General features: G+C 43.6%; 1 protein-coding gene across 3 annotated transcripts; it reads left to right on the top strand.

Annotated features, from left to right (window-relative positions):
- Nucleotides 1-1,394: 1,394 nt before the first annotated feature.
- rock2a (rho-associated, coiled-coil containing protein kinase 2a) lies at nucleotides 1,395-26,245 on the top strand. 3 transcript variants are annotated; one of them, XM_011614386.2, is made up of 33 exons: nucleotides 1,395-2,287; nucleotides 12,065-12,146; nucleotides 12,218-12,318; nucleotides 12,410-12,547; nucleotides 12,629-12,889; nucleotides 13,100-13,244; nucleotides 13,311-13,449; nucleotides 13,773-13,864; nucleotides 14,047-14,206; nucleotides 14,321-14,375; nucleotides 14,904-14,992; nucleotides 15,196-15,244; nucleotides 15,573-15,708; nucleotides 16,968-17,059; nucleotides 17,204-17,450; nucleotides 17,911-18,017; nucleotides 19,148-19,307; nucleotides 19,428-19,588; nucleotides 19,697-19,881; nucleotides 19,970-20,039; nucleotides 20,422-20,525; nucleotides 20,646-20,832; nucleotides 21,006-21,099; nucleotides 21,180-21,274; nucleotides 21,362-21,553; nucleotides 21,665-21,833; nucleotides 22,388-22,458; nucleotides 22,750-22,838; nucleotides 22,947-23,025; nucleotides 23,138-23,405; nucleotides 23,498-23,711; nucleotides 24,451-24,547; nucleotides 24,768-26,245. In XM_011614386.2, exons 1-32 carry the CDS (start codon nucleotides 2,189-2,191, stop codon nucleotides 24,515-24,517), a joined length of 4,197 nt encoding a protein of 1,398 aa, XP_011612688.1. In that variant the 5' UTR covers nucleotides 1,395-2,188; the 3' UTR covers nucleotides 24,518-24,547; nucleotides 24,768-26,245. The 3 variants fall into 3 exon arrangements, with proteins under 3 accessions (XP_011612688.1, XP_011612694.1, XP_011612698.1); XM_011614392.2 differs by having other exon boundaries at nucleotides 24,451-24,553; XM_011614396.2 differs by lacking the exon at nucleotides 24,451-24,547.
- The last annotated feature ends 330 nt before the right edge of the window (nucleotides 26,246-26,575 follow it).

The following is a 26,575-nucleotide window of genomic DNA, read 5'->3' as shown; positions in this document are numbered from 1 at the left end:
AAAATAGAACACACAAAAGTGTTCTAATGGGTGGAACATCGAACATTAACATGTATGATACATAATAACTGGAGTTTTAGATTTAAAAGATTTCTATTTGATAATATGTTTAAAAAGAAAAACAAACCAACAAACAAAAAAACCAAAAACAAAGAAGAAAAGGTTGAAATCAAATGCAGCTTCACCTTAACCCTGTTTTTCAGCGCACATAAACAGCCAACCAAACAAAAAAGCAAATAAATGCATAATTGTTATAATAACTGTTATAATCCCTGTTTATACAGGGCTAAATGGTTTAGTCCCTGCAGATGCTTTGGTAAACATTCAATGCAGGCAAAGACTTTTAGCCACTTTGTCTTGCAGAGATAAGGAAGTGTTTTATTGTTTTGTTATCAAACAAAAAGATTTGATCATTTTCAAATATAGCCTAAATTAAATTTAGGATATGTTAAATATACTTAAATATGCAGTATATTTGCAAGCCTGTATGTAGCAGTTAAGATTGAAAGTAAATGCTCTTTGGACTTTGAAATGCAGCCATTTCTTACCTTTTGGACAGCTTTGGATTGAAGCTTGTGTTCTTCACATGCATAGGCAGAACATTCACTGATAAACAGGAGCTGAAGACATTTTTAGGACAGCTGATATAACAAACTGACAAAGATTAACTGTCAGAGTGGAAAAAATGAGCATTTTTCTGAAGCAGAGCCTGGTCAGATCACATTTGCTTTGGAAAGAAGAGTTTCCAACATCAATAAGAACTTTGATTTGCATTGAAGAAGATACGAGCCCAGTCACATTATTCTTACATATTACTCTGCGACATTATTGAGTCTAAATGAAATTATGTATCTGTTGTAGTGAGGTGATGTATTACTGAATTTGGCAGAACATTAAACTGTTTCAAGTGGGCCATGCCATTGCTCACACAGTGATTTGTGTAACGAATCCATCCCCTTGCCGGTTAAAAAGCACATTTACCGACAGGTTCACAATTTATGATGTGATAATAAGATGTGAGGTTGTCTCACTGTTATTTCACACCTTATTTACCAGATATCAGCTCTCAAATCTGCCAGCTCTTGCATTACAAAAGTGTGCACTTTTTACTGTCGGCTGTGTTTATGTGTTTGTTTCTTCCACTGCCGGGATTGCGTGAAATGAAAGGAAAAATTGGGAATATCCTGTCACACGTGCTTTCCTCCCCCCAAATAACAGCAAACGCACAATCGTGAAAAGCAAACTCTCGCTGCCTCCATCTATAAGAGAATTATTTAGAACCTTAATGAGCCGGTTTTAGATAGTAATTTTAGTACTGCGGGAATATCTGTAATCATCTGTGTCCGTTTTGGACGCAGCATTTTAAGTGTAGGAGAAGAACGGTGGATTGTGGGTAATGGAGTCCTTTGCGTGTTGATGTCCGTGGGAGGAGAGAGACTCCTGACTCAGTGCACGGCAAAGAATTTATTCGCTTGTGGAGCTTTTCTCTGAAGGCATAACTTGTCTTCTTGGGCGATATAGCCGACAAAAAAGACCAAGGGACGGTGGACGGACGTAAAAATGACAGAAGAACTTCAGCGAGGGAGCGAGTGCTTATTAAAAATTGAGCGCGGGAGAAGAGACGTAAGCGGCCCCTCGGATGACTTGTAGCAGCACTGAGGACAGACTACAACACTAACGGGCTCCAAACATTGAATGGGCACAAACCAAGAGGAATTTTCTTCCAAAGGCGACACCAATGCACGTCCAAACGGCCTAAAACCCAAAGGGAAGGGGAGGAGAGGGGGCAAAGAAAACGCCCTGTTGCCTCTTGTTGCTATCTACGTCCAAACTTTGTGGCGGAGTTGGAAAATGTATATATTAGTTAAAGTGCGGGGATGATTTAAACGCGACCTTTACCGTCATTAGCTCTGCAGAAAGTGCGAAGGAACCGAGCCGCCGCTCGTTTTTGACATGTTTTAGGAGGCTGGGAATGTCTCTCAATTTGGGAACTATTTTTCCTCTTCATTGTGCACCCTTATTCCTGTTGGGAGGCGAGTTGGGTGGGCTGCGAGCTCGGTGAGGGCCGCGCACATTAGCCACGGACCGACAGGCTTCACTTGCAAAGTTTTTCTTTGTTTTTGGGGAAACTCTTTTTTTTGTTTTTTTTTTAAAGTTTTTCTTTTTAAACAAAAGCGGCCCCGCAATCATGTCGCTGGGCGCCGAGAGGAGGCTGGAACCCCGGCTGAGGAAGCTGGAGGACATGATCAGAGATCCCAGATCTGCCATAAACCTGGAAAGTTTGCTGGTAAGTCAAGCCGGGCACACCTAATAGTTAATTAATAATGCCACTGCGTTCACTGAAACGCTACCCACGCGTGTGCACGCTGGAATAAGGCTCTATTGACGTGCTGGACCGGACGGAACCTCCTCTGTTAGCATTGGGTTCACACATTGATGCTACACACAACAGCTCCTCCTTATTAATCCCCACCGTTTGCGTCCTGTCCTGCAGTTTACTGTTTATTCCATAATAAAAGCTTAAATAAGATGGATGGAAAGTAGGCCTGAGGACAGACAGTGCAGGGGGGGTTTGTGAAGCATGCCTGCAGATTAGGATTAACCCGGAGAATGTCCCCCTGGGTGTGTTTATGGAGACTAATGTTGCTGGTTAAACTTCCTCCTGCTGGACAACTCTGTCCAGAAATGGACAATTCCAACACTGATGTGGACCATTTGTGGCTGACAGCAGGGTTTCGTGATGTTGGATTGACTCGCTGTCATTTTATCACAAATTCCTGACATGTGAGCAAACTCTGCTGCGTCCCTTTTTGCAGCAGTTGTCCCAGTGGACAATTTTTGTTATCTCATGACCTGGGACGGCTCTTCTTTGTCCCTCGATTACAGCCAATGCAAAGATGTGCCAACACATTGAGGATTACAGAGCTAAAAGGGACTAAATCACTATCTGAAATGTCTGTTCTCCACCCTTTCAGTTTTTTAGGGGTTGGCAAATAGAAAGAGGTTTCAATTTGAATAATCCTAGTTTGGTTAAAATCTAGAATGTCTTTTATTGTGATGGTGCATAATTCAGTGGAGGAAAAAAAATCCTCCTATTAATCCAGTTTTGTTTATCGTGACATCAATCTGAAGGAGGAACAGAAGCTTTTTTCCACCCTTGACCAACCCTCAAAATAGACACGGGGGAAATGAAGTGGATTTTGCTGTTGGGACCAACATCCCCCCCCTAACCCCCCCCATCATAGATGGCGTTTTAACTTTGCCTTAAACTTATTAGAAGCTGGCCCAAGGTGACAGGTCCTGCTGGACCAAGCAGTGTGGGGTTTGCTGGGCCTCTAACAGGATCTGACAGAGGGCAAGCACACTGTCAGCTCTATCTTAAAAAGCATCCCCTTACCCCTTTTAATGGGCCCCATCTAGCTCAGGCCCCCTCCGCAACCCCCCGCCCCCTGTTCCTCTACGCTCCTCGAGACACTCCCGGTGTATCCCTCTCTGCTTTTAAACACGGAGCTGCCTTGCTGGAACACCGGCGCAGTTCACTTCCTGCGTGTGAGGCAGGGAGCTGGAGGTATTTCTGACAAAAGTCGAGTGGGATGCAGGCGTAGGAGAGGACAGGCTGCAGTTTTCCATTTTTAGCCGCCTCGCTTGGTGCTGTCAGCGGGATCAAGAAGTTTCGCTGCTTCTGATGAGATTCAGACAATTTCATGCATGCACAAACACAGTGTTTGGAAATTCCCCCCCCCCCCCCTCTGACGTCGGGACAAAAACACATGCCTCAGGTGCCATAATAATTGCTCACTGGCTCCCAGTCGGTAAATGGTGAATCATTAGGTTGTGGCAGCAGCTTATGTCAAAATCGCTAGAAGGTTAATATACTAAAAAAACCCATTCTAGTGTGTATTTTCCAGTTGGATGTGATGTATCTGGGCCTCTGGAGCACTGTCTGCCTGACCCAAGGACACAGAGACGTGAGAGGGGCCTTCCTGGAAAGATAGCCTCCTGTTCAAATGATGGAATGTGTACTATTGTACTGTGACACAGTCATTTCAAGGTCAAGATTTGTGTTTAAAATAATATATATACTGTTGGCACCCCTGGCAAAAGGAATGGAGCACTACCAAACGACTGTTTAGTACATTCGGCTCATTTTATATCCTCAGTCGGCATCGTGTGGAATTGAATTGACCTTTTCCCTGATGTAAACTGCACTCGCTTGGCAGTTCCCAGGACAAGCAGCAAAAAGGACATTTTTCCAGATAAAGAAAAGTATGGACGCTAGATTGCGAGTCGTACAAATGGCCTCTCCACCGTCCTAAAGGAAGTGACCTCATTGTGTAAATAGTTGGCAGCTATATATGGGGCTCAGAGTCCCTGCAAATGTCTGCTTTCCCCTCTCACTTTTAAGCATTATCTAGTTTTCTCTGCCTGTGCGTCTCAGCTCCACGTGCGCAGCTAGAACCTGCTGCAGGTATGCTGCCTGCAGCCGCAGTCTGGATCCTTCTGATCGGCTTCTGCAGCCCCCGGGACTGTCGGGATAACTTTATGCACGGCACTTGAGATATCTCATGAAAGATATGTGATGAGAAAAGAGGTCAGAGGGTCTTCTGATGTCTTCCAGACACCATTTTCCTGTGGGCAGGACTATGTGGTCTTTCCTGGAATGTCATCTCTCTCTTTAATGGATGTGAGAGCCTCTTTGAAATGAGCGTTAATTATGTCTATATTTTTGGTTTCCTTGTATCTCACCTCCCAACTAATCGTTGTTGTCGTCAAGCATCTTGTGCGTCTGAATTATCTCCCTGACTTCTGTTTTAACCCCCCCAACAATACTCAAACGTTCTTTAGTGTTTAACCAGGTCGGGATAACCTGAGAGAGGCTTCCCTCTTCGCCCTAGAAGTCAACCTCGGGATCTTTTTCACCTCAGGAGTTCAGTTTAGCTGCTTCCAGCCGAAGCCGTCCCAGCTTCAGCGTGCTAGCTGAATAGAAACGCTGCCTTATAAGGCACTGGGGGACGGTGGCCCGGCCAACTTTTTTTTTTTTTCTCGCAAAACAAACCAGTCTCCCTGTTCCGCACCTCCTCTGGTGAGAGGGTTAAGCCACTGTGCACTTTTTTTTTAGGGGTTTGTGCCACTGGGTGAAGAAGAACCAGCATCTGTGGGGTGTGTTTGAGCGTACAGTTGTGTGTTGAAATATCACAGTTCTCCTTAACTATGCTTGGTAGTTTTTTTTTATTGCACAAGTGATTTTATCAGGGTTTGAGGTATGAACCATGTTAGTTATGCAATTACTGTACAGACATTTATATCATCTAAAGGAAAAAAACATTTACACTGTATGACCATGTGAAATATTCAGCAAAATACGGCTGCAGCGTCTAATAATCCAGGATGTAGATCTCCATCTGACTGACCTGTATGTCAGTCGTGCACGATGGCACCTGGCACTTGTGTTGCCGCAAGAGCACGAATACAAGTCATCTCGACAACGTTTTTATTGATGCACACATTGAGCACAGTTATGTGCACTCAGGAAACCCCACAGACACCACGAGGGATTGTGTTTTTAACCACACGCACACACACACGCGCGCACAAATGGCAAACCCATCCAGACATGTGACCATGTCAACCGTTTGGGTCACACAAAGATTTTAGAACGATATGATTTTAGACAGTTTTCGAGTCAAGTCAGTGAGAGTAAAATGTTGAGGATTTTTCAGAATTTTAATCAGCACAGGCAGCTTGAACCCTCTGGTCTGTAGTTTGAAATCTTTTACTTACTCCATGACTTTGCATTAGTAGAAAGTAGAAAAAAGCAGCACATTATGACTGGCTGTGTGCACCATGTCCCAGTCTGACTGCGTTTGGGCCCCACGCTGGGTAACTGCATTGGTCATTGTCTCTGCTTCTGAAGAGTTGCATGTTATTACCGTTATGATGCACGATGTCCAGGACTTAGTCTGAGTCATTTCATTCAGGACATGATTCAAAATGTACCGCTCCACTGATGCGTATTCAGTTCCTGTTGGTTGTATCCTCACATCCACCTTTGGCTCATCAAAGTTGGGCCTTTTTTGCCTGATACCTTGTGAACCTGAAACTAAATTCTTGCAAAAATTGAGTAATAATATATATATTACAGTTACGATGATTGCAGTGAATTAAGATGTAAAACATAACGCACTTCCAGCGACAAACACCCACATGCACACTTTAATACTGCACTGTTACACATTACATAAGATGGAAATTAGGAGCTATATTAGTGATCAAAGCTAACATACATCTAATGAGATGACATGATTATGAATGTGAGCTAGATAAAACTGTTGAGTGTCAGCTATCTTACAATGTTCACCACAGAATGGAGATAAAAACTAGGACTGCTCTGCTTTCAGTCTTTTCACTGGTTTCTACTTTATGATTTGGATATTTCTCCGATTTTATCGCATCTTTATTTCAAATCGTCTAATAATTCAGTACGCGGTTACTGTGCGCGTAAACACTCTTATTTCAGGTGGCTCAAAGTCACGACGTGCTTTAAAGCAGAGGTCCTGGTCAAAGAGCGGCTGTGATTCGTCTGTGAGATTTTTCTTTTTGGAACTGTCCATCTGGCCGTAACATTATCGGTCCATCACAACCTGTTCACAGCCTCCCACACAATGATGCATTCGCTGTAGCTCGTACACGTTGGTATGCATGGAGACGCGTTTTTGTACCCCTCCGCAGACCGTTGCCTTGATCCTGACAACCGCGTCGTGCGCAGCCGTCGGCGACCGTGGAAGACGTCAGCAGATCCCTAAATAGGCGGAGGCCGTGCGTGACTTAATATCGCTTTCAAACAACATAAAATACTTGTGTTTCTCTGAAACATTGTTTCAATGTTGAAACTAGCAGTTGTTGAAAGCTTGGTTGTAGCAATAATAAAATACAGTTGTTGTGGACTAGCCTTGAGGTTCCCATATGCAAAATATGCCAGAGATGCAGTCCGGACTGAATTAATGATGAGGCATGGTGGAAGCTTCAGGAGCAGTGTGTCTGTGGGAGTCATCCTCTCCCTCCCTCCTGCAGTTTGGGCTTTTCAGCACTGCTGCTTTTATACTTGCACAACCCTGCAGATGTTGAAATATCACAACAGTATGTAAATGAGATTACATCATGTACCGTAAGAACCCTACTAGCATTTACCTGAGGGTGCACAGCTAAAGTTGTGGTTGTCGAAACAAAAGAAGATATTGGCATCTCAAACAATTTACTGTTCATTTCAAAAATCTCCTTTTCTGTTTTTTAAAAGGCATTTCCCATCTTCCACCTTTAAGCATAAGGAATATACTGTATATATAATTACTCGTAATTCTTTGGAATTCTGTATATCGCAAAATGGAAAATACGCATGTACTAAATCAGACTATTGTGTGTATTTGTAAAACATAACTCTGCTACCTTTGTCATGTCAACTTGGAAATTATAACCAGGAACGTACAATGGAAATATATGTCAGTCTATATGTTTATATGTGCAGGGATCAAAACGCACACGGACAAAAGTGTGTTAAATTCTACTCTGCTAGGCATATTCTCACTGCAGGAGTTCCTGGTAAATACTGGGGTGGGAACCTTACGGGAGCCGTTCCTCTGGATGGTCGTAACTCCACTCTGGTGCAGGAGCCCTCGGCGAGCTGCCTAAAGCAAAAACAAACAAAGAAAACAACAATGAGGGAGGTAAACATGGACGGAGCTGAGGCGGTTGCCATGTTTGTGGTTCGTGTAGACGGAGGCGGACGCTGTGAACGAGAGAAGGCGTCTCCAAGAAGAATTCGAACGCGCTTGTTTGGATTTCCGACGGCGTCGCTTCTTTCTCCCAATCAGTGCTGTGCGAACCTCAACCCGGGAGATCTTGAGGGCCGATCTCAGTACCTGCTTTGGTGCAGGGACTCGGGGCCCATTAACGTTTCTGTGAATGGCCCTTCGGGGGACGTTCCTGCACTGGAGACACGCACAAACGGCCAAGGCCCCGTAAAATTACCCCGACGTTCCTGCAGTGGAATCGCGCCTACTGTTGTTCCCTGTGGAGACATTAGCTGTTCTATTTGTGGGGCTCTGCAGGATTCCTGCTCTTGCGTCTTTCTTGGAAGTTTTACTGCTTCTGCCTGGCATAGTCCCCCTCTGTTCTGCCCACCGTTTACCCCCACAACTATTTTTAAATGGCTGGAATTCAATCAAAACATTCACTTTCTGCTCAATCCTTTTAAAGCCCAGTGTGGGGCTGCAGTAATTCTGCTCCACATGCTTACTGATGATTGGACCTTTTTAAATTTTTTGGGTGCAGAGCATATTTCTTTAGCATCACTACATTTCTGACGGTGGAGCCAAATGCGTTTAAAAAAAGAATAAAGAATTAAGGCTGTAGGACAAAGATAGACAGCATCCTTATCTCAAAAGCAGTTGTAAATAAAATGGTAAAGAATTAGAGGCACTTTTTGAGACCCTCAGGTCTCCGTTGCATCAATGGCTTTCAGCTTTTCTTTTGCTAAAGTTGCTAAGCAACGGGCCGTAACACATTTGCTGGAAGGCAGTGTCACAGGGGTAAAGATGCTAAAGCTCTGTCTAGTAAATACATAACAATTTTTACTGGCGATAAGCCTAAATGGAGCTTATTAGCTCAGGGCAAAGCCATTGCAAACGTGTGCCTAGAAAAGAAATGGAAACCATAGATCAAGTTGAGCTTTATGACCCGCCGTCAGGGTTTGTTATTAGTTCAAACCGTTATGGAAAGAAAGTCCCACTTCAGGTTTACACTTTCCCAGATGCTTGTCAGCTATTTAATATTTATCCACTGTTGTTTAAGTTTATTAGCTAAGAACCCCCCCCCTTCCGGGGCCCAGTTAGCTGCTATTACAGTAACACTAATGGACACAAATTGAACTGCCAGGTCATTTCTCTCTGAAGCTCTAAGCAGCTGGGGGTGGACGCTCTTTACCGTCTGCACCTTTAAGAGGAACGCTGCCACAGTCGGGCCGAGCAGAGGCCTCTGTGCTTGTTTGTGTGAGCGATTCTGTCTAAACAAGTTCAAGTAAGTACTTTGCCAACACAAATGTGCTTCATAAACACTCATCTGTATATCTCATTGCATAACAGCAAAGCCTGAAGTGACAAAATAAATATTTATTTATGAATCAATCTCTTGATCCATCAATCCCGCTTAAGATATACTACCGACAGCTCTTTATTTTCTATTTCTCCAGTTATCTTCTGCAAACACTCCTGTTTGATGTTCAAGCTTGGACTTTAGTGATGCGGAGAGACAGATTTGTCCCAAACTTTGGCTTAATTTGGCTCAGGACAGAGCAGTCATTTTTCATTTCCAACTTCTTTTACTTTGGTATTTTTACCCCTTCAATCTTACCGTTGAACAATGTGTGCACGGTTGTGTGCTTAAGGCTTGTAAACTATTTAGTGACATTTGATACTTGTTTGCTTTGTCTCCCTTCACTACCTTGCACACAAAAAAAAAAGCAAACAAACCTCAGGTGTATAAAGTCCATGTGTGACCTGTCCTGGCTGCATTTGGCTGTTCTGTCTGCAAACCTTCAGATATGATTTGAATCATTTTGCAAACCACGAAACCGCGACTGGATTTTGTGATTGAAAGAAAGCTGCATTTTCATATCCTTAGCAAAATGAGCTTAGCTAGATTTTAGCCCGCAGCCTCTTGCTCAGAGTCACCCATAATTTTTGTCATTGAATTGCTGAAATAAAAAAAACCCATTTAAAATGAAAACACTGAAGAGTGAGAGTGTCTAAATGAATACTTGATGTTGTACAATGAGGAAGTTGATACCACATCAGTGTCACCCTTTAGATTAAGTTAATGCAGCAGCGTCTTTTCAAAATGTCATCCCAAATATAGTTCTACAATATGTTGTGGAATCAAAAGGTCCTGCTTTACTGAGGCTATTTCTGTTACTTTCTGCAGTCTCCGCCATAAGGTGTTTACTTCAGCTGTATCTGAATATATACAGTAGACAAAGAGGAAATACTGGTAACACAAGAATACAAAAGCAAATAACATGATGGAGTCGTGAGAGGGAAATTCGCTCTTTGCTGTTAGCATACATGTGATCATTTTGTCTGTATTGATGTAGGTCAAAATGTCACCATTCATCAATTATTATACCAGCAACAACTGGTTGCAACAACAAGAGGATCCTCCATTGGGTATAAGGGCCGTCTGATTTTAACTACCTACAGGTCATTTAAAACATCGTGCAGTCTCCAGAGCAGATATGAAAGGAGTTGTTCCCCCCGCATGTTTTATACAGCACATATCTGTCCTGTTTCTCAACCTTTGAACATGTCTATTTGATTTTTTCTTTTTATGTATTATGGCACATCTTCAGAGAAAAGGGCAGTTGTGATGTGTATTTTCTGGCCAAGCATTTCTGTAATATTTCCACCAACTATGGCCTCAGAGAGGTCGAATAAGTACAGACAAAAAAATATAGTGGGACTAATCCTGAATTCTATTTTGGCCACATGAGAATGCAGAGGAGCAGCCGTTTCAGAGAGTGCTGCTTTAAAGGAAATGACTTGCACACAGGGACCGACTTCATGACACAGTGAAATTATCTGCCGGTCCTGGGGTGGGGTGGATCATTTCCTGTATCGGCCAGCTCGTAGGGAGATCCTCGTCCATTCGGATGTGCTCACACACCCCCGGCGATCTCTTTCCAACCCCGGAGTGTGTATTTTTTCCCTTAAATAGTAGTTTTGCGTGAGGTCAGTCCTTTAATGGGGAAGTGAGGTTCATATGATGAAGCAGAGCCGAGCGGAGAATGATGCAGCGGGAAGAGAGGCAGTTAAGATGGGGGGGCAGTAGGCACAGACTTCAGGGGAAAGACGTCTGTGCTGTGATGTACGGCGATAAGGGGGGTAACGAAATAGGCGATACGAGCAGGAAAAAGAAAAACCGGTGGATTCTGCCCTTCACTTGCTCTTCACCGAGGGTTGAGGAACGCACAGCCGACAAAAGTTGATGGATGACTTCCGTATTGTTACACACTGTAACAATTATCGGCTTGCAACAGCCCTTGCACAATGCTTTTCCTTTATCACCCTGTGCCGGGCTGCATGCATCATCATATGTAAAATCGTTGTCCTCTTTCCAGCATTCTTCAGGGTGGGATGACAGTCAGATGACAGGTTGTGCGCACAGTCGTGGAGATACCGTAGTTTTTTCCTGATGTCAGAATAACGCTCCCTGCATAGCGGAAATGTATGCAAACAATCGGTATACATTAATGTTGCATGCATTCTAATCGCGGCATTAACTACTCTGTAATGTTGTTTAGTTTGATTTGTACAATTAGAATAGGTTTTCCTTGAGGGGCCTTCAGTCGATTTCAAATAAAGATAATATTTTCTGGCCATCTCCTGCAGTCTGCTACATTTCACCCCTAAAAGGGAAAACAAAGTGATACAGTTTTACAATCTTGTAGACATTTAAATGAAAAGCAGCTTGACAGACACTCGGAGCTCTCGTAAGCCTTTCAGAATAAATGTTGATGACGTGGACATTAACACTGTTGTTCGCATCAAAACATCATTCCAGGGAGATGATCTGGAACACATCTAGTTCACAACGGCTTGGCTTTCCACACCAGCCAGAATGAGTAATTTTTCAAAATTGTGTTTCCCCCCCTCATGTCCTCAATTGCCTTTCACGTGCAGATGTTGAGGACAACCTCATGTGTTTAGAGTTTAGTATGTCACCGAGTTGACGTAAGATATAATCATGACTTCCTCCGTGCCAGGAATGTCATTTCATTTTCATGTTTTCCATCTTGCCTGTAAATCTTCTGTTGTTTACAGGCCGGTTAAAGAGCTTTATTTTTCTCCCTTAACTGTAATTTTGCGATGATTTGCCATAAATGCGCTCCATTTAAGATGCAGATTGTAACCAGTTAGACACTCAAAGGTCTGCAGCCACACAGCTGTACAGCCTGACTACAGTTCTTGTGTGCACTGGTCCTGATTGCTGTTTATTTTCCATTTTTTTTATGCAGGACTCCATTAATGCTCTGGTCTTAGATTTGGACTACCCTGCACTGCGCAAGAACAAGAACATTGAGGTCTTCTTAAACAGATGTAAGCAGTTTGTTAAAATCCAATCGAGAATCGTTGTAGCAATGTTCATGTTTTCCTTGCTCTGCCCGCAGATGAGAAGGTCATTGAACAGACCCGAGACCTTCAGATGAAGTCCGAAGACTTTGAAAAGGTTAAGATCATTGGCCGAGGGGCATTTGGTGAGGTCCAGCTGGTGCGTACTGGTCGTCATTCTAGATTTCAAGTCTTATTTGTGTGGGTGTAGGTTCACGTCGCACTAAAACAGGTCTTTTATTTTCATTTAGGTCCGCCATAGAGTGTCACAGAAGGTCTACGCCATGAAGCTTCTGAGCAAATTTGAGATGATTAAACGCTCGGATTCAGCGTTTTTCTGGGAAGAGAGAGACATCATGGCCTTTTCTAACAGTCCGTGGGTTGTGCAGGTAATGTTGGGATTCATGAGCCATCCTTGATGATTTCTGCTCTGATTATATTGAATAAAATCATGTTTCTGGTTTATTCAGTTGTGCTGCGCCTTCCAAGATGAACACTATCTCTACATGGTAATGGAGTACATGCCAGGAGGGGACCTGGTCAATCTCACTAGCACCTATGATGTGCCAGAGAAATGGGCCAAGTTCTACACCGCAGAGGTGGTGATGGCCCTGGATGCCATTCACTCCATGGGCTTCATCCATCGGGACGTCAAACCAGACAACATGCTGCTGGACAGAAATGGACACCTCAAGCTGGCTGACTTTGGAACATGCATGAAAATGAACTCTGTGGGTTTTCTGATTAGCTTCTTACTACAACTTGTTAGAATAATTTTGAACTGGTATCGCATCTATAGAAACAGCTAAAGAGCTGCTTGCCTTGTGCTTAAATTTAAAAAGCCATATAAATGAATGAGATTTAGACCTCAGCAGGCAAGTTCAAAGGCTGGAGTGTAAATTCTTGAAGGTTACTGATTCCTGTGTCCTGTTCCTTGGCAGACTGGCATGGTCCACTGTGATACCGCCGTCGGGACCCCGGACTACATCTCTCCTGAGGTGCTGAAGTCCCAGGGAGGAGATGGATATTATGGGAGAGAATGCGACTGGTGGTCTGTTGGAGTCTTCATCTTTGAGATGCTTGTTGGTGAGTGAATATTTAATGATTCAACAGTTGACTGAGGCGCTGCTGGCTAACTCCCTCTGTTTACAGGCGACACGCCCTTCTACGCTGACTCTCTGGTGGGAACTTACAGTAAGATCATGGACCATAAAAACTCTCTCAACTTCCCGGATGACGTGGATATTTCCAAAAACGCCAGGAATATCATCTGTGCCTTTCTCACTGACAGGTAGAAAGAGTTAACCGTTCGACATAAGCCTCTGTGACGTTGCTTTGCAGGCATTTTGTCCTAAAAATGAAATTTCTAAACATATACATCAAGTACAGATACATTGATAAATATTTAGCGTGACAGATGCGTCACGTGTGAAAAGGAGTGAGCGTCACATCGTTGCAGGTACAGTATTTTCTGGAAATCTGTGTATTTACCCCAGTTTACGGTCTTGTAATCACTTTAATGCCACAGTAAGTTTGGCTTGGTGTGTCCAGAGGCCTGTTGTTGCACACTGGGTAAACATGACTTTTCTGTGCACTCTTCTTGTATGCTTCAAGGGAGGTGCGGTTAGGTAGAAACGGCGTTGAGGAGATCAAGCAACACCCTTTCTTCAAAAACGACCAATGGACCTTTGACACCATCAGAGGCAGTAAGTGTCAGCAGTTAAACAATTGCTGCAATTAAAAACCTTTTGTGCGGCTTAAACAGAAATCAGACAAATCCCGAGGGACAGCACCATGAAACATCTGATGGTTTAGCTTACGAAGCACTTGTTTTTTCCTGCGATTCACCTCTTTTTCTGTCTCTCTCCCCCTCCCTCCCCTCTCGCAGCGGTTGCCCCTGTGGTCCCAGAGCTCAGCAGTGACATAGACACCAGCAACTTTGATGAGATCGAAGACGACAAAGGCGATGTAGAGACATTCCCCACTCCTAAGGCCTTTGTGGGAAATCAGTTGCCCTTTGTTGGCTTCACTTACTTCAAAGAGAACCAGTAAGTTTTCTCCTTTGTTCTTGCTCATAGGCTCAAGAATCAGAAAAGTTCAGTGTGAATCCAGACAGATAATCGAATCCAGTTTGTGTTTAGCTTTCTAATTTCTTTCCTCAGGTTACTGAATGGGTCCAACAACAGTTCAGTGACAAAGGAAAGCTCCAAAGAAGAGGTCGGTGTTTCCTCACACGTCATACATTAACCGCTAGGTTTCTATTAATCACCTCCATCAAACAGCTTCATTGTCTAATGTGTCCTACAGTTGAGTCAGCTTGTTGAGCTTGTTGACATTGTAATCAGTTTAGAGCCTCTTTGTAGGACATGAGGCTAATGGTGGAAATTCCTCAGAATAGGATTTACATCGCTGATCCTGTGATTTATTTTTACTTAGTGTTCTTAGACTCAAAAAATACTTGAGCAGCTTTCAGTTTAAATGGATAATGAGCTGGACTTTGAAGAAAATCTGCGCCAAGTTTTATTTAAGCCTTGATGCCCCCATTCATTCTACATAGGCACCTGAATCATTTTTCTAACAGAAGTATATTTCAGAATTTTCAAGGTGTGATTGTTTTAAGTGTGATTTTGGTCTGGTGCCCGCCCACAGGAGCCAGCTGGCCTCTAATATTAAAAAGCATGTTAGTGGCCATTTGTATGTGTCTCAAGTCTCATGCACGTCTCCTGATGTGTGATCTTTTAACAGTCGGCAGAGCTCCAGAAGAAACTGCAGCACCTCGAAGTGCAGTTAAAAAACGAGAAGCAGCATATGGGTGATCTGGAACACAAATACAGGTACTGTGCGAATATCACTTGAACACATGTACATGATCCAGGAGGAGACAGAAGATCCAACTGACTGATTTATGATACATACATTCAAGAGTTTTAGTGAAATAATCCTTTTACAGACCTGCAAGGGAGATTTGATGCCTGTAAAAAGAGTTTTGTTGCACTTTCCACACAGTTCACATCTCTTGTCCATACTCCTCCTGCAGGTCTGTCAGTAACCGGCTCGAGAAAATCATCAAAGAACTTGAGGAAGAGGTAAGCTAATACCAAAGTACGGACCCCACGGAGGAGCTGCGAGTGTTGCAGCTTTTTTTTGGTCTCTGTCCTATTTTTAATATGTGCTGGCTTATTGACCTGGTGTTCTGAGCTGGGTATTATATGTTCTGTCACTCTCACAAATGTTTGTTTCCTATATGTTGGCTTTGATTGTTATTCTGTCACCTTACATGTAAAATTCATATACTTGCCCAAAATGTCCAATTGGGTTTAGATTTATATCGAGTGTGTGTGTTTTATGCATCATGGTGGAAGTAGCTCAATTTGATGTGTTGGAAAAATAGTTATTTTCGCTTTTCTTTTTCAGGTGGGCAACAGAAAGAGTCTGGAGTCCAGTCTGAGGCAGCTGGAGAGGGAGAAAGCTCTGCTGCAACACAAGAGCCTGGAGAGCCACCGCAAGGCAGAGAATGAAGCAGACAGGAAGCGCTGCCTGGAGAACGAGGGTGAGAGGAGAAACATGCATTAATTAACGCACAAGCTGTGGATTCAAGTAACATCTGACCACCTGGGTATTCAGTGTAACTAACAGCAGAAACGTGGCATCAAAACGTGGTATATCATCTGGAAGAGGGGCTGAGAAGTGGAGGGTTCTTGGTTCAAGCACAAATGCGGGCAAACACTTGGAAGGTGTTCTGGTAGTAGAGGAAGGTGCCAGTATATCCCCAGAGCACTGCGGAGGTACCAAACCCCCAAATGCTCACATGAAGCACTGCAAGGAGCTGGTGACTCCTCCAGGGCTTATTCCCTGCCGTCGCCTGTATGTGGTTTCAGCACCCTCCCCATGACCCCAAAAGGGATAAAGCGTTCAAGAAATAAACACCCCATAGACCTTTTTATGGTAGAATGCTTTACTCACATTTTACATTCCTGTGCTAGTTCAAAACCCATCAAATCCTGGTTCAAACATGCCTGTGAACTGCTCGCTAAACTTGTTAAATGTCATGAATTGCAGTGCATGGATGAACTCGAATGAATGCTTCCAGATTGGATCTTGCTATCGTCACGATGTTTCCTCATACGCTCACTAACTCCTCAGCTCATGAAGCTGCTGGTGCCGACCCGCCTGTAGGTTGTGAGTCATACTTAATCACCAAAATATGGAGATACAGCTAGAACAAATTAATAGAATAGAATAGCTTATTGGCATTTGTTGACTAAAACGGGACTTCTTGTGCGCGTTCTTCAGTAATTACAAAATGATGTGCAGAGTAATAAAGCAGCAATGAGAGCAAGAAAATACAGTCTCAATATATGACGATTCAATAAAGCAAAATGAAAAAAATAAAAAGTGAGAGACCTTAAATTAAGAAAAGTTGCGTAATAGAATGCATCTGGCCCCAAAGTTTCAGATTTAAAAAGGTCTTACAAGTAAATGGATGAAGTTTTGGTTGAAAGTCTTGCGATGATCTTAAGTTGAAACAAAATCTTTATAGAAACTCTGACGCTCTGAGGCCATCTTGTGGCGCGGAGCCGTCAGAAGGCATCATTATAAGCAGACTTTATTTCATTTTTCTGAAAGGAAAACTGCACACTGCACTGTGTGTTGAGATATCAACTGTGCATTTTTCTGCACATCCATCTCTTTTATCGAAACACTAGCAACTTCATTAAGATTTGTTGTAAACGCAGCAAATAGAATTTGAATGGGAAGGAGAATCCGACCTTGACATCGTCTGAAGTTGTTCGGGTAACTGTTTTACAGTCAACGGCCTTCGTGACCAGTTGGATGATTTGAAGAGACGAAACCAGAATTCTCACATTTCAAATGAGAAGAACATTCACTTGCAGAAACAGGTCAGACATTGACAAATGCAATGTTTCAAAGGTGCACACTGCTAAAGAAACACTGTTAAGTACGTACGGTAATACTTCATCCAGCAGTTCTCTAGCATACAGTAGATTCTCATTTATTTTCTTGCTTCTTCTTGTGCTCTCCAGCTGGAGGAAGCCAACACTTTGCTGCGGGCTGAGTCTGAGGCAGCGACAAGGCTTCGCAAAACCCAGACAGAGAGCAGCAAGCAGCTGCAGCAGCTGGAGGCCAATGTCCGTGAGCTGCAGGACAAATGCTGCCTGCTGGAGCGTAGCAAACTGAGCCTGGAAAAGGAATGTATCAGCCTGCAGGCTGCACTGGAGACGGAGAGAAGGGAGCACAGCCAGGGCTCCGAGACCATCAGTGACCTAATGGGTAGGTGACAGAGCAACAGTATTTATCACTGCAACTGAAAGGGCTTCTCTTCTAATGGGCTCATCATTAAAACCATTTCAAATGTTTCTTTTTTTTTAATTTCGTGGCTTGGATTTGCTGAATGCAGCTTTATGTGGTGGAAAATCTATTATCCATAAAATGTGGTATCTCAGCCTCCTTTTTGTTTCGCTGCTTACAAGGCTGATTTATGAGAGCACGTAAATAGAGCAGGCATGGAACAGGCTGAGAAGGTTGTTCTAGCTGTGTGTGTGTGTGTGTTAGAGAGAATGGATGAGATCTAAATTTCTTTTGAATGAGCTTTAATGGAAATGTCATAGATCGATACTATAATTTGCTGCTTATGAGGTCAATATAATGAGGCAAGGTCGCGCGTCTGCTCGGTCCACGCCCTCGTTTCACACAGTCAACCGGGAGTTTGTTTCGTTTTTGTGTCCGTCAGGACGCATCTCTGTCCTGGAAGAGGAGGCGAGACAGCAGAGACAGGCTCTGTCCAAAAGTGAGAGTGAGAAGAGGCAGTTGCAGGAGAAGCTCACCGATCTGGAGAAGGTAAAATCCTGGGTTCCAGATATTTTTATCACCTTTTATGGACTGCACCTTGCACTTATTTATGTACAGACCTTTGTTTTTTGGGGAGCTTTTTCTATAAAACTAAAGACAGTGATTTAAGGGGTATTATTGTCAGACAGCATAAAATTCAGACAGGAGTCATTGGAACAGTAGCATGTAAAATTTTGGAGACTAGATTGTTAGTATCCCCTTTTGGCCAATTTTACAGCTTGTAAAAGCTTTTTGTAGCCAGCCAAGTGTCTTGCACTTCTTCCTTCAGGGTTTTCATTGATTATTCCTCACAAAAGTCTTCCAGTTCAGTGAGATTCCTGGGCTGCTGTGCACTCACTGCTCTTTTGAGGTCAGATTTTCAATGCTGTTTAGGTCAGGAGACATTGAAGGCCTTGGCAGCACCTTTAGCCTTTAGCTTGCCGTGTTTAGGCTCATTCTGCATTTTCAACTCCAGATTTTTTTTTTATCTATAGTTTGCTCCTTAAATTTGTGGGCTAACATTTAATCCAGTCTTCCCTCTGCCCATCAAGCATTCCCCCATGTTGTTGGCTACACTGCAACTCCAGCAGCAGTTTTCTCCTGCCGTATGAGCATCAGACTTTCCTTTTTGAGAGCGTGAGGCTAAGGTTAAGGTCTGACACAGTATTTTTGTCACCAAGTTTTCTGTGAGCTCAAATCTCCTCCACTTGGTTATTGTAGAGTGCTGATTTTCCCTTTTCACTCCAAAATTGCACATGACAAAATAATACACTTAAATCCACTTAAAATATTGAAAAAGCCACAGGAATGGATTCAAGGGGCCATCCTCAATGTGTTTTACTTTTGGGCTGAAATTCTATAACATAATTTTCAGGTGCTATCGCTGGTTAAAGATGACATTGGGTCATGTAGACATTGATGTTAATTGATGGATATTTACTTCAGAGAAAATGTTAATATATCTCTTCTATATGCTTCACAATGGCCTTTTGTAATATTAAAGAAGACCAGTGTTGTTCATTGTCATTAAAATCTTTGTAATTATTCGAAAGTGGGTTTGATGGTTTGCATGATTGTGATTATTACTATCTATTGATTTTTGTTTAAGGGATTTTTAAAAATGTTTTCTTTCTTTACAGGAGAAGAGCAACAAGGAGATTGATTTGACCTACAAACTGAAGGTGCTGCAGCAGGAGCTGGAGCAGGAGGAGGCCTCTCATAAGACAACCAGGGGACTACTGGCTGACAAGAGCAAGATCAAAGTGACCATCGAGGGCGCAAAGTCAGAGTCAATGAAGGGTAAATGAGACCCCGGCATTCTTCTCAGTTTACCTCTCCTGTCCCCACATACTGCTCTGTTGTTGCAGCTTCAGTATGACACACTAATGCATTCATGTCAATTAAATGACTCCCTTGTAGAAATGGAGCAGAAGCTAGCGGAGGAGCGAGCCGCCAAACTCCGGTTAGAGAACCGAATCCTGGAGCTCGAGAAGCACAGCAGCATGATGGACTGTGACTATAAACAGGCCTTGCAGAAACTAGATGAGCTGCGCCGGCACAAAGACCAATTAACTGAGGAGGTGAGACCGTGTTGTTAAGCTATAAAACGAAGGCGTTATAAAAGTTAGATTATTTCGTATGAAAATGTTTTGCCTCTTTTTTAGTTGTGGGGTTGTGCTTTCTTTCAGATGAAGAACATGATGCTGAAAATCGAGCAGGAGACCCAGAAGCGCAACCTGACGCAGAACGATTTGAAGGCTCAAAACCAGCAGCTCAGTTCTCTTCGGACCTCCGAGAAGCAACTCAAGCAGGAATTGAATCACCTGCTGGACATTAAGCGCAGCCTGGAGAAACAGAACCAAGAACTGCGCAAGTCTGTTATGTCTCCTTTTGTTTCTTTTACCACTTTTACGCAAGTCTTTGTTCTTCAGCGGACTAATCAAATTGGTTTTTGACTGCAGAGAAAGGCAGGACGCAGATGGACAAATGAAAGAGTTGCAGGACCAGCTAGAAGCTGAGCAATATTTCTCTGTAAGTCTTTTTTTTTTTTACAAATGACTTGGAAGCGATTAGCAAGCACACATTGTGCTTTCAAAATATTCCTGTTAAAAATGCATGCTGTTTATTCTTGCCAAAACAATATTCCTTTTCTTTTGATTGCCAAATCAAGTGTTAAATAGCTAATAGAATGTCTGCTCTCATCTCTGTTTCCAGATGGACTAATCTGATGCTAAGTTTTATAGTTTTCTTGTATTTTTCACTCCTTACTTAAAAGTAATACACTGTGTATTTATGACTTCTCTTAATGGTTGCCTTTTTCACATTATCGTAGCGGTTTAGTAAACCAAAGACAGAAACCAGAATCTTTGTGAGCGTCAGACGTATCTGACGTGTTTAAATGTCATTTTTGCAGACACTTTACAAAACTCAGGTGCGTGAATTAAAAGAAGAGTGTGAGGAGAGAAACAAGCTCTGCAAAGATGCGCAACAGTCACTGCAGGAGCAGCAGGAGGAGAGGTGATTTCACTGATTTACCTCAAAAATAGTCCAAAAGTCTCCAAAAAAGGGCATTGCCTGTATTGTTTGTGACACCTGCTCATTTTTCATTTTTTCTTTATTTGTTCAAATCTCTCTCAGGGATTCGTTGGCAGCTCAGCTTGAAATCACTCTGACCAAGGCTGACTCGGAGCAGCTGGCGCGCTCCATTGCTGAGGAGCAGTACTCAGACCTCGAAAAGGAGAAGATAATGAAAGAGCTGGAACTGAAGGAGATGATGGCTCGCCATCGCCAGGAGCTCGCCGAGAAGGACATCACCATCAGCTCGGTGTGTAGCCAACACTCTCTAGACTTCAAAGATAATATTTGGAATGTCTGGAAGCATTTGAAAGATGTCTGATGGGCTCTCGTGCTAAATGTAAAATAAGGAAAGTGTGAGCACTTAGTTTGCATAAAACTAATCCCAGAAATAAGAGCATTCACCATTTTTGATCCATGCAGCTGGAAGAAGCCAATAGGACCTTGACAAGTGATGTTGCCAATCTGGCCAATGAGAAAGAGGAGCTGAACAACAAACTGAAGGCAGCTATTGAAGGTACAGGGTTCATAGGCTCATTGCCCTCAAAAGAATTGCAGGTTTAATGCTGGTTTGTTGATTTCTACTCTTTCCCCCAGAATCACAAAAGTCAAACGACTGGGAGCAGCAGATCTGCCAGATGAAGCAGGGATTTGAGAAGCAGCTGCAGTCAGAGAGGACGCTTAAAACTCAGGCAAGCCCCTTTTTAAGTGCTCAGCAACGCGACAGATCACTCTGGATACCGCGAACAAAGCAAAGCCTAACGCACATCTGTCTACAGGCAGTCAATAAGCTGGCAGAGATCATGAACAGGAAGGAGATCCGTGGCGGAGGCAGTCGCCGCGGGAATGACACCGACATGAGGCGGAAGGAGAAGGAGAACAGGAAGCTGCAGTTAGAGCTGAGGTCGGAGAAGGAAAAACTCAACAGCGCCATCATCAAATACCAGAAAGAGATCAACGAAATGCAGGCGGTTGGTACAGTGTTGCGTAACAACACTTTCTATCCGTTTCGACAGCTTTCGCTTCCAGGTACGTTGTGTTTGGCTCAAATTGGTTCCCGTTCTTCTTCTGTGGTTTTGCAGCAACTGTCAGAAGAAAGTCAGATGCGTATAGAGCTGCAGATGGCTCTGGACAGCAGGGACAGTGACATCGAGCAGCTGAGGAACTACCTGCAGTCGCTCAGTGTTCCGTCACTGGACTCGGCCAGCGTCAACAGTGGTCCGGAGTTTGACACTGATGATGCGTACACAGGTGGGGGCATCAGTCGGTATCTATGGAGTGTATCGTTTGTAGTTTTGATGATCCATCAAGCCCGGTAGGAACAACAGAGATATTTTGATATATTTTTCAAGTTAGAGCCCAGTACTAAACCTTCAGTTTCACTTAAAACAGATAAAAATTCCAGAAGGGATGTACTTCTGTACTTTTAGTCTAGTCCTTCAAGTGTCCTTGTGTGTGTGTCTTTTAAGTCCTTCAAACTTGATGCTGTTGAAAAGCAGCAATAAAATTTAGATAAAGGTTACTGGCCTTTCTAAACTCAAGCCATCATGTAGAAGAGTTATTAGAGTTGAAAAACTACCACGGTGATACATTTACTTTTTGGAGTTGATTCTTTGGCAGCTGCCTCACTATCTCGCTACTTTAATAACAGAATGTTGTCAGATCCTGTACAAAATGTTAATTGTACTGAGCCATTTGTTGAGTAGCTGCAGGTAGGTCACTTACTCTCTTCCTTTGACTAGCAGATCATTTTAGTTGATTCCTGCAGAGATTATTGTTATATATTCTGTTTCTTTCCTATTTAGAGTCCAGACTGGAGGGCTGGCTCTCTCTCCCTGTTAGAAATAACACCAAGAAGTTTGGATGGGTGAAAAAGGTATCACGTTTTTGCACAGTCTGGTGTCTAACATAATTGGAACTATAATAATGGACCTTTGGCCCCATGGATATGTGGCCATCCACCGGTCTTTCTAATGTGACGGAGTTGTTCTTTAGACTAATTTGAGCCAACTTTCCTGAGTCGAGCCACATCGGTTCAACAATAAGTGGCAGGAAATTAATCACGGGAGGATTTTTTTTAAACCACATTACAGCAACTGTCTTCCTTTCATCTACATAAACTTTGGATATTTATATTTAACTATGGCGGCTTCTGTTGTATGTCTAGTATGTTGTAGTGAGCAGCAAGAAGATTCTCTTCTATAACAATGAGCAAGACAAGGAGCAGTCCATTCCTTACATGGTGCTCGATATAGAGTGAGTATAAACAAGTCCGAGTCTCCAGAAACACCTCGGAGCCTTCGCCATGATTTCATATTTAAGTTCAGAGTGGTCGCAGTTAATCACTTAATTTCCTTCCATCAGCAAACTCTTCCATGTGAGGCCTGTCACTCAAACAGATGTGTACCGTGCCGATGCCAAAGAGATTCCCAGAATATTCCAGGTCTGTCTCAGCAGAGAAGAACACGATTGGGTTTTAATTCTGTCTTCTGGGTTATTGGCTGCGTTTTCTCAGGGATCGGATATAACAGAATTGGTCTTTCTTAACTTTATAGATTCTTTATGCCAATGAAGGTGAGAGCAAAAAAGAGCCGGAGTTTCCAGTGGAGCCGCTGCCAATTGGGGAGAAGTCCAGTTACATCTGCCACAAGGGCCACGAGTTCATCCCCACGCTTTACCACTTCCCCACCAACTGTGAGGCGTGCACTAAACCGCTGTGGAACATGTTCAAACCGCCACCTGCCCTGGAATGCCGGCGCTGCCACATCAAGTGCCACAAAGATCACATGGACAAGAAGGAAGACATCATTGCTCCATGCAAAGGTGAGCAGTGTCCTTCACATAAAGTACCAGCAGACCTTTCATATCAAAAATGAGCCGCTGGTTTGAACGCACGTGCAAACGCCTCCCTCCAGTGAACTACGACGTATCGACGGCAAAGAACCTGCTGCTGCTGGCCGTCTCGCAGGAGGAGCAGCAGAAGTGGGTGAGCCGGCTGGTGAAGAAGATCCCCAAGAAACCTCCGCCCGCCGAAACCTTTCTACGCTCCTCCCCACGCACCTCCATGAAGGTCCAGCCAAGCCAGTCCATGAGGAGGCCCAGTCGACAGCTTCCCACCAGCAAGAGCAGGTAGAGACCCACCTTCAGGAGTTGGTTGAATGTAACCACACACGTAATCACACGTCTTCACAGATTTGGTGGTTAGCGCATATTAAGATGAATTGTAATCCTGGTTGGGATTTAAAACTATTTAATTAGAAAATGTTCCTTTTTGCTGTCGTCCACATTGGGTCCAAGATGTCATTCGACGTCATCTAGTGACTCGACCAACAGAGGCAATATTTTGATTTAAACCCTTGTTTAAGATGGTGAAAAATGCAACAATCAAGACGCCTATTTGGACTTTGGAGCCAGTCCTGTACCGAATAAAGGTTGTGAGCAGTGTTTAGTCCCTGAGCAGCTGTGGGCCGCTGATGAGCCCCCTCTCTGTTTCTCACTGGATATGTTTCCACCTTCAAGAGGAGGAAGACGTCAACAACAACAGAGTTATTGCATCAATTCCAGCGCAAATGGAGAAGTGTTACGCAACTATAAATACTAATCTTCCCTTTCAGATGGGAGGACTTTGGTCTGCAGGACTGGCTCTGGGCTTTGGATGATATCGATGAGGATTGTTCCTCTATTCATTTGTGAAGGCTGCTAATGGTAACGGTGTGTTCCCTGTGTGCAGTGCAGTGATTTCTGTGGCAGTGGACTGATTCCCACAGGGGAGAAGCTCTAAAACGAGGACCTTAATGTTGGGGGGGGGGGGCAGGGAGGTAGTCACGTGACCTTGTTAACCCCCTGAACCTTTATCGTCTGACCGTAGCCCCCGCAGGTCAAACGGCTTCAAAACGAGACGAGAAGAGTCCCACAGTGGACACTGGTTCACCTGATGGTTTCGCTGGAAACCTCCCATTTCTCAAGTGTGTGTACGTTTTCATTTTTACCACCAAAAAAAAAAAAAGTGTGTTTTCCACATAAACATCCAGACATGGTTGTGGTGCACGTGGTGGTGGTGGTGGTGGTGTGGTACTGTTGTAGGGTTGCTGGACCCAGACCATTTTAAACTGAGGCAGCAGCAACGTGTGTGTGTGTGTGTGTGTGTGTTTATTCTGACCTTGCGTCTGTTCCTCTGTCTTCCAGTTAACCTCGCGTGGCGCATCGTCAGGGCGATGTCAAAGACTGTATATCGTTGCATCATTTGCAGCTCGGCACACTGAACTCCACGTATCCATGGCCCACTCTGTCGTGCTTCCGCCTGCAAACATCTGTGATCTTTCTTTTTTTGTTTCTTCTTCTGGTGGATGTTTTCTCCCAGCGAAAAAAAAAGCGGTACCAACTTGTCCCTAGTATGACCACCAAGCTGATGTGAAAGCATAGCCTGCGCTCAGGTTCTGGACTAGAACAATTCCTTGTCTCTGGGTGGCTGGAGCGACCTTCCACAGAGCTGATGGAGCCTGAGGAATCCCGGTAAGAGGAGGACGCCCTCGCCTCAGCGCTTCTCACCAGGACGGTGTCTGAAGGACCCGAAGACACTCTTTTGGGATGCTTGTTGCCAAACGGAGGAGAAACATTCTTGCTGTGGAATGAATTGTCAGCAATATAAACGTTACATAGGGAACGCTGCGCTTAGAAGATTCACATCCGTGATGAGGCTATTTCTAGATTTTACAATATGGGTTTGGCACATTCACATTTGTCACGTGTTGATTGTAGCATCTTGTGCCGACAGAAACTTGAAAGAGGTCATTAAACAGTTAACCCCCGGATCAGCAATGCCTCTCTGCCATGTTTAAACGCGAGTCTTTACCAGAAAACTAGACAACAAGTTGGTTTTACTTCATTTGAAGCTTCAACGGCAAAGTCAGTCATCTTTTTTTTTTTCCAGTTCTCAGATGATAAAATGAAGGAGCCGCTTCAACTACCAAGGCTGGATAAACTCAGCTGAAGGTTTTAGTGGCATTTACACCCTGAGATTAAAGGTGTCCAACAGAAAGCAGGTTTCCATAAAAAGGATTAATCAAAGATGCAGTTGGTTTGAGGGGGAAACTGACTGATGCGCCTTCATTCAAGTTTCTAATGCGACTCCTGTCCAGAGCCGCCGCTTTGCTGTCGTGAGACCACACTAATTGTGCGAAGTGAAGAGGATCCTGCTCAGAATGGCCTTAAATGACCCTCCCGCCCCCCCGTCTCCAGCAAGAGATCGCTGCAATCTCAGCGTCTAGCAAACCTGCACTGTTGTATTAATTATGAGCGTTAATGTTTACTGAAGTAGAATGTACATCTGGGCTTTTCCAGAGACGACACGAAGGCATTGTACTACATCGCGTATCCAAATATACTTGACCGCAGCCCCTCCCCGCCCCCTCCTCCCCTCCCGGGCCGTCGGCGCCTCCGTATGAACTTGCATGTGTTCGCCTTTTCAGGCCTCACACTTGAGCAGCAGCGTCAGAAACGTAAATTACTGCCTCGTTCACGAAGAAGCAGGAATGACGAAGGTTGGCGGTCGTCATCCACAAGTCCTAATACTGAGCAGCACTATTGTATTGGAAGTTTTTATACAAGTGTGTAAAAGTATAAAAGTGTTTGGATATTTTTGTATTAAAAGCTACCAGACTCGCCGTTTGGGCACATTGTTGCGTGTATGTGGCTGATATAGCAGGTGGAAAGGAACTGTGTGTATGTGTGCGCCCTCCTTTATCCATGAAGCATGTTTTATACATATGAATATACACAGTATATATTTTCCATGAAATACAGTGCACATTATATTATTTATACAGCCTTGTCCACTTTGTATTTAAGGGCTCTGCATCCAGATTGCATGTTTGGTATCAAACAGCTTATCAATAAAGACATGGATGTGCCTCTTGTTTGTTGTTTTGATTACTCATCTGCTGTATTTGTTTCATAAATGCTTTGTTTTTTATGTGTGTGAAGCAGTCAAAGTT

Source organism: Takifugu rubripes, chromosome 2 (assembly GCF_901000725.2).
Source record: "Takifugu rubripes chromosome 2, fTakRub1.2, whole genome shotgun sequence".
NCBI classification, from domain to species: Eukaryota; Metazoa; Chordata; class Actinopteri; order Tetraodontiformes; family Tetraodontidae; genus Takifugu; species Takifugu rubripes.
This window is presented reverse-complemented; position numbering and strand designations above follow the sequence as displayed.

Excerpts from the sequence above, each read along its gene's own strand:
- rock2a (XM_011614386.2), top strand. The coding sequence starts at position 2,189 with ATGTCGCTGGGCGCCGAGAGGAGGCTGGAACCCCGGCTGAGGAAGCTG. Across the intron at positions 17,451-17,910 it reads GACCATCAGTGACCTAATGG|GACGCATCTCTGTCCTGGAA; the intron begins GTAGGTGACAGA and ends TGTGTCCGTCAG. Across the intron at positions 23,712-24,450 it reads CTTCCCACCAGCAAGAGCAG|CCCCCGCAGGTCAAACGGCT; the intron begins GTAGAGACCCAC and ends GTCTGACCGTAG.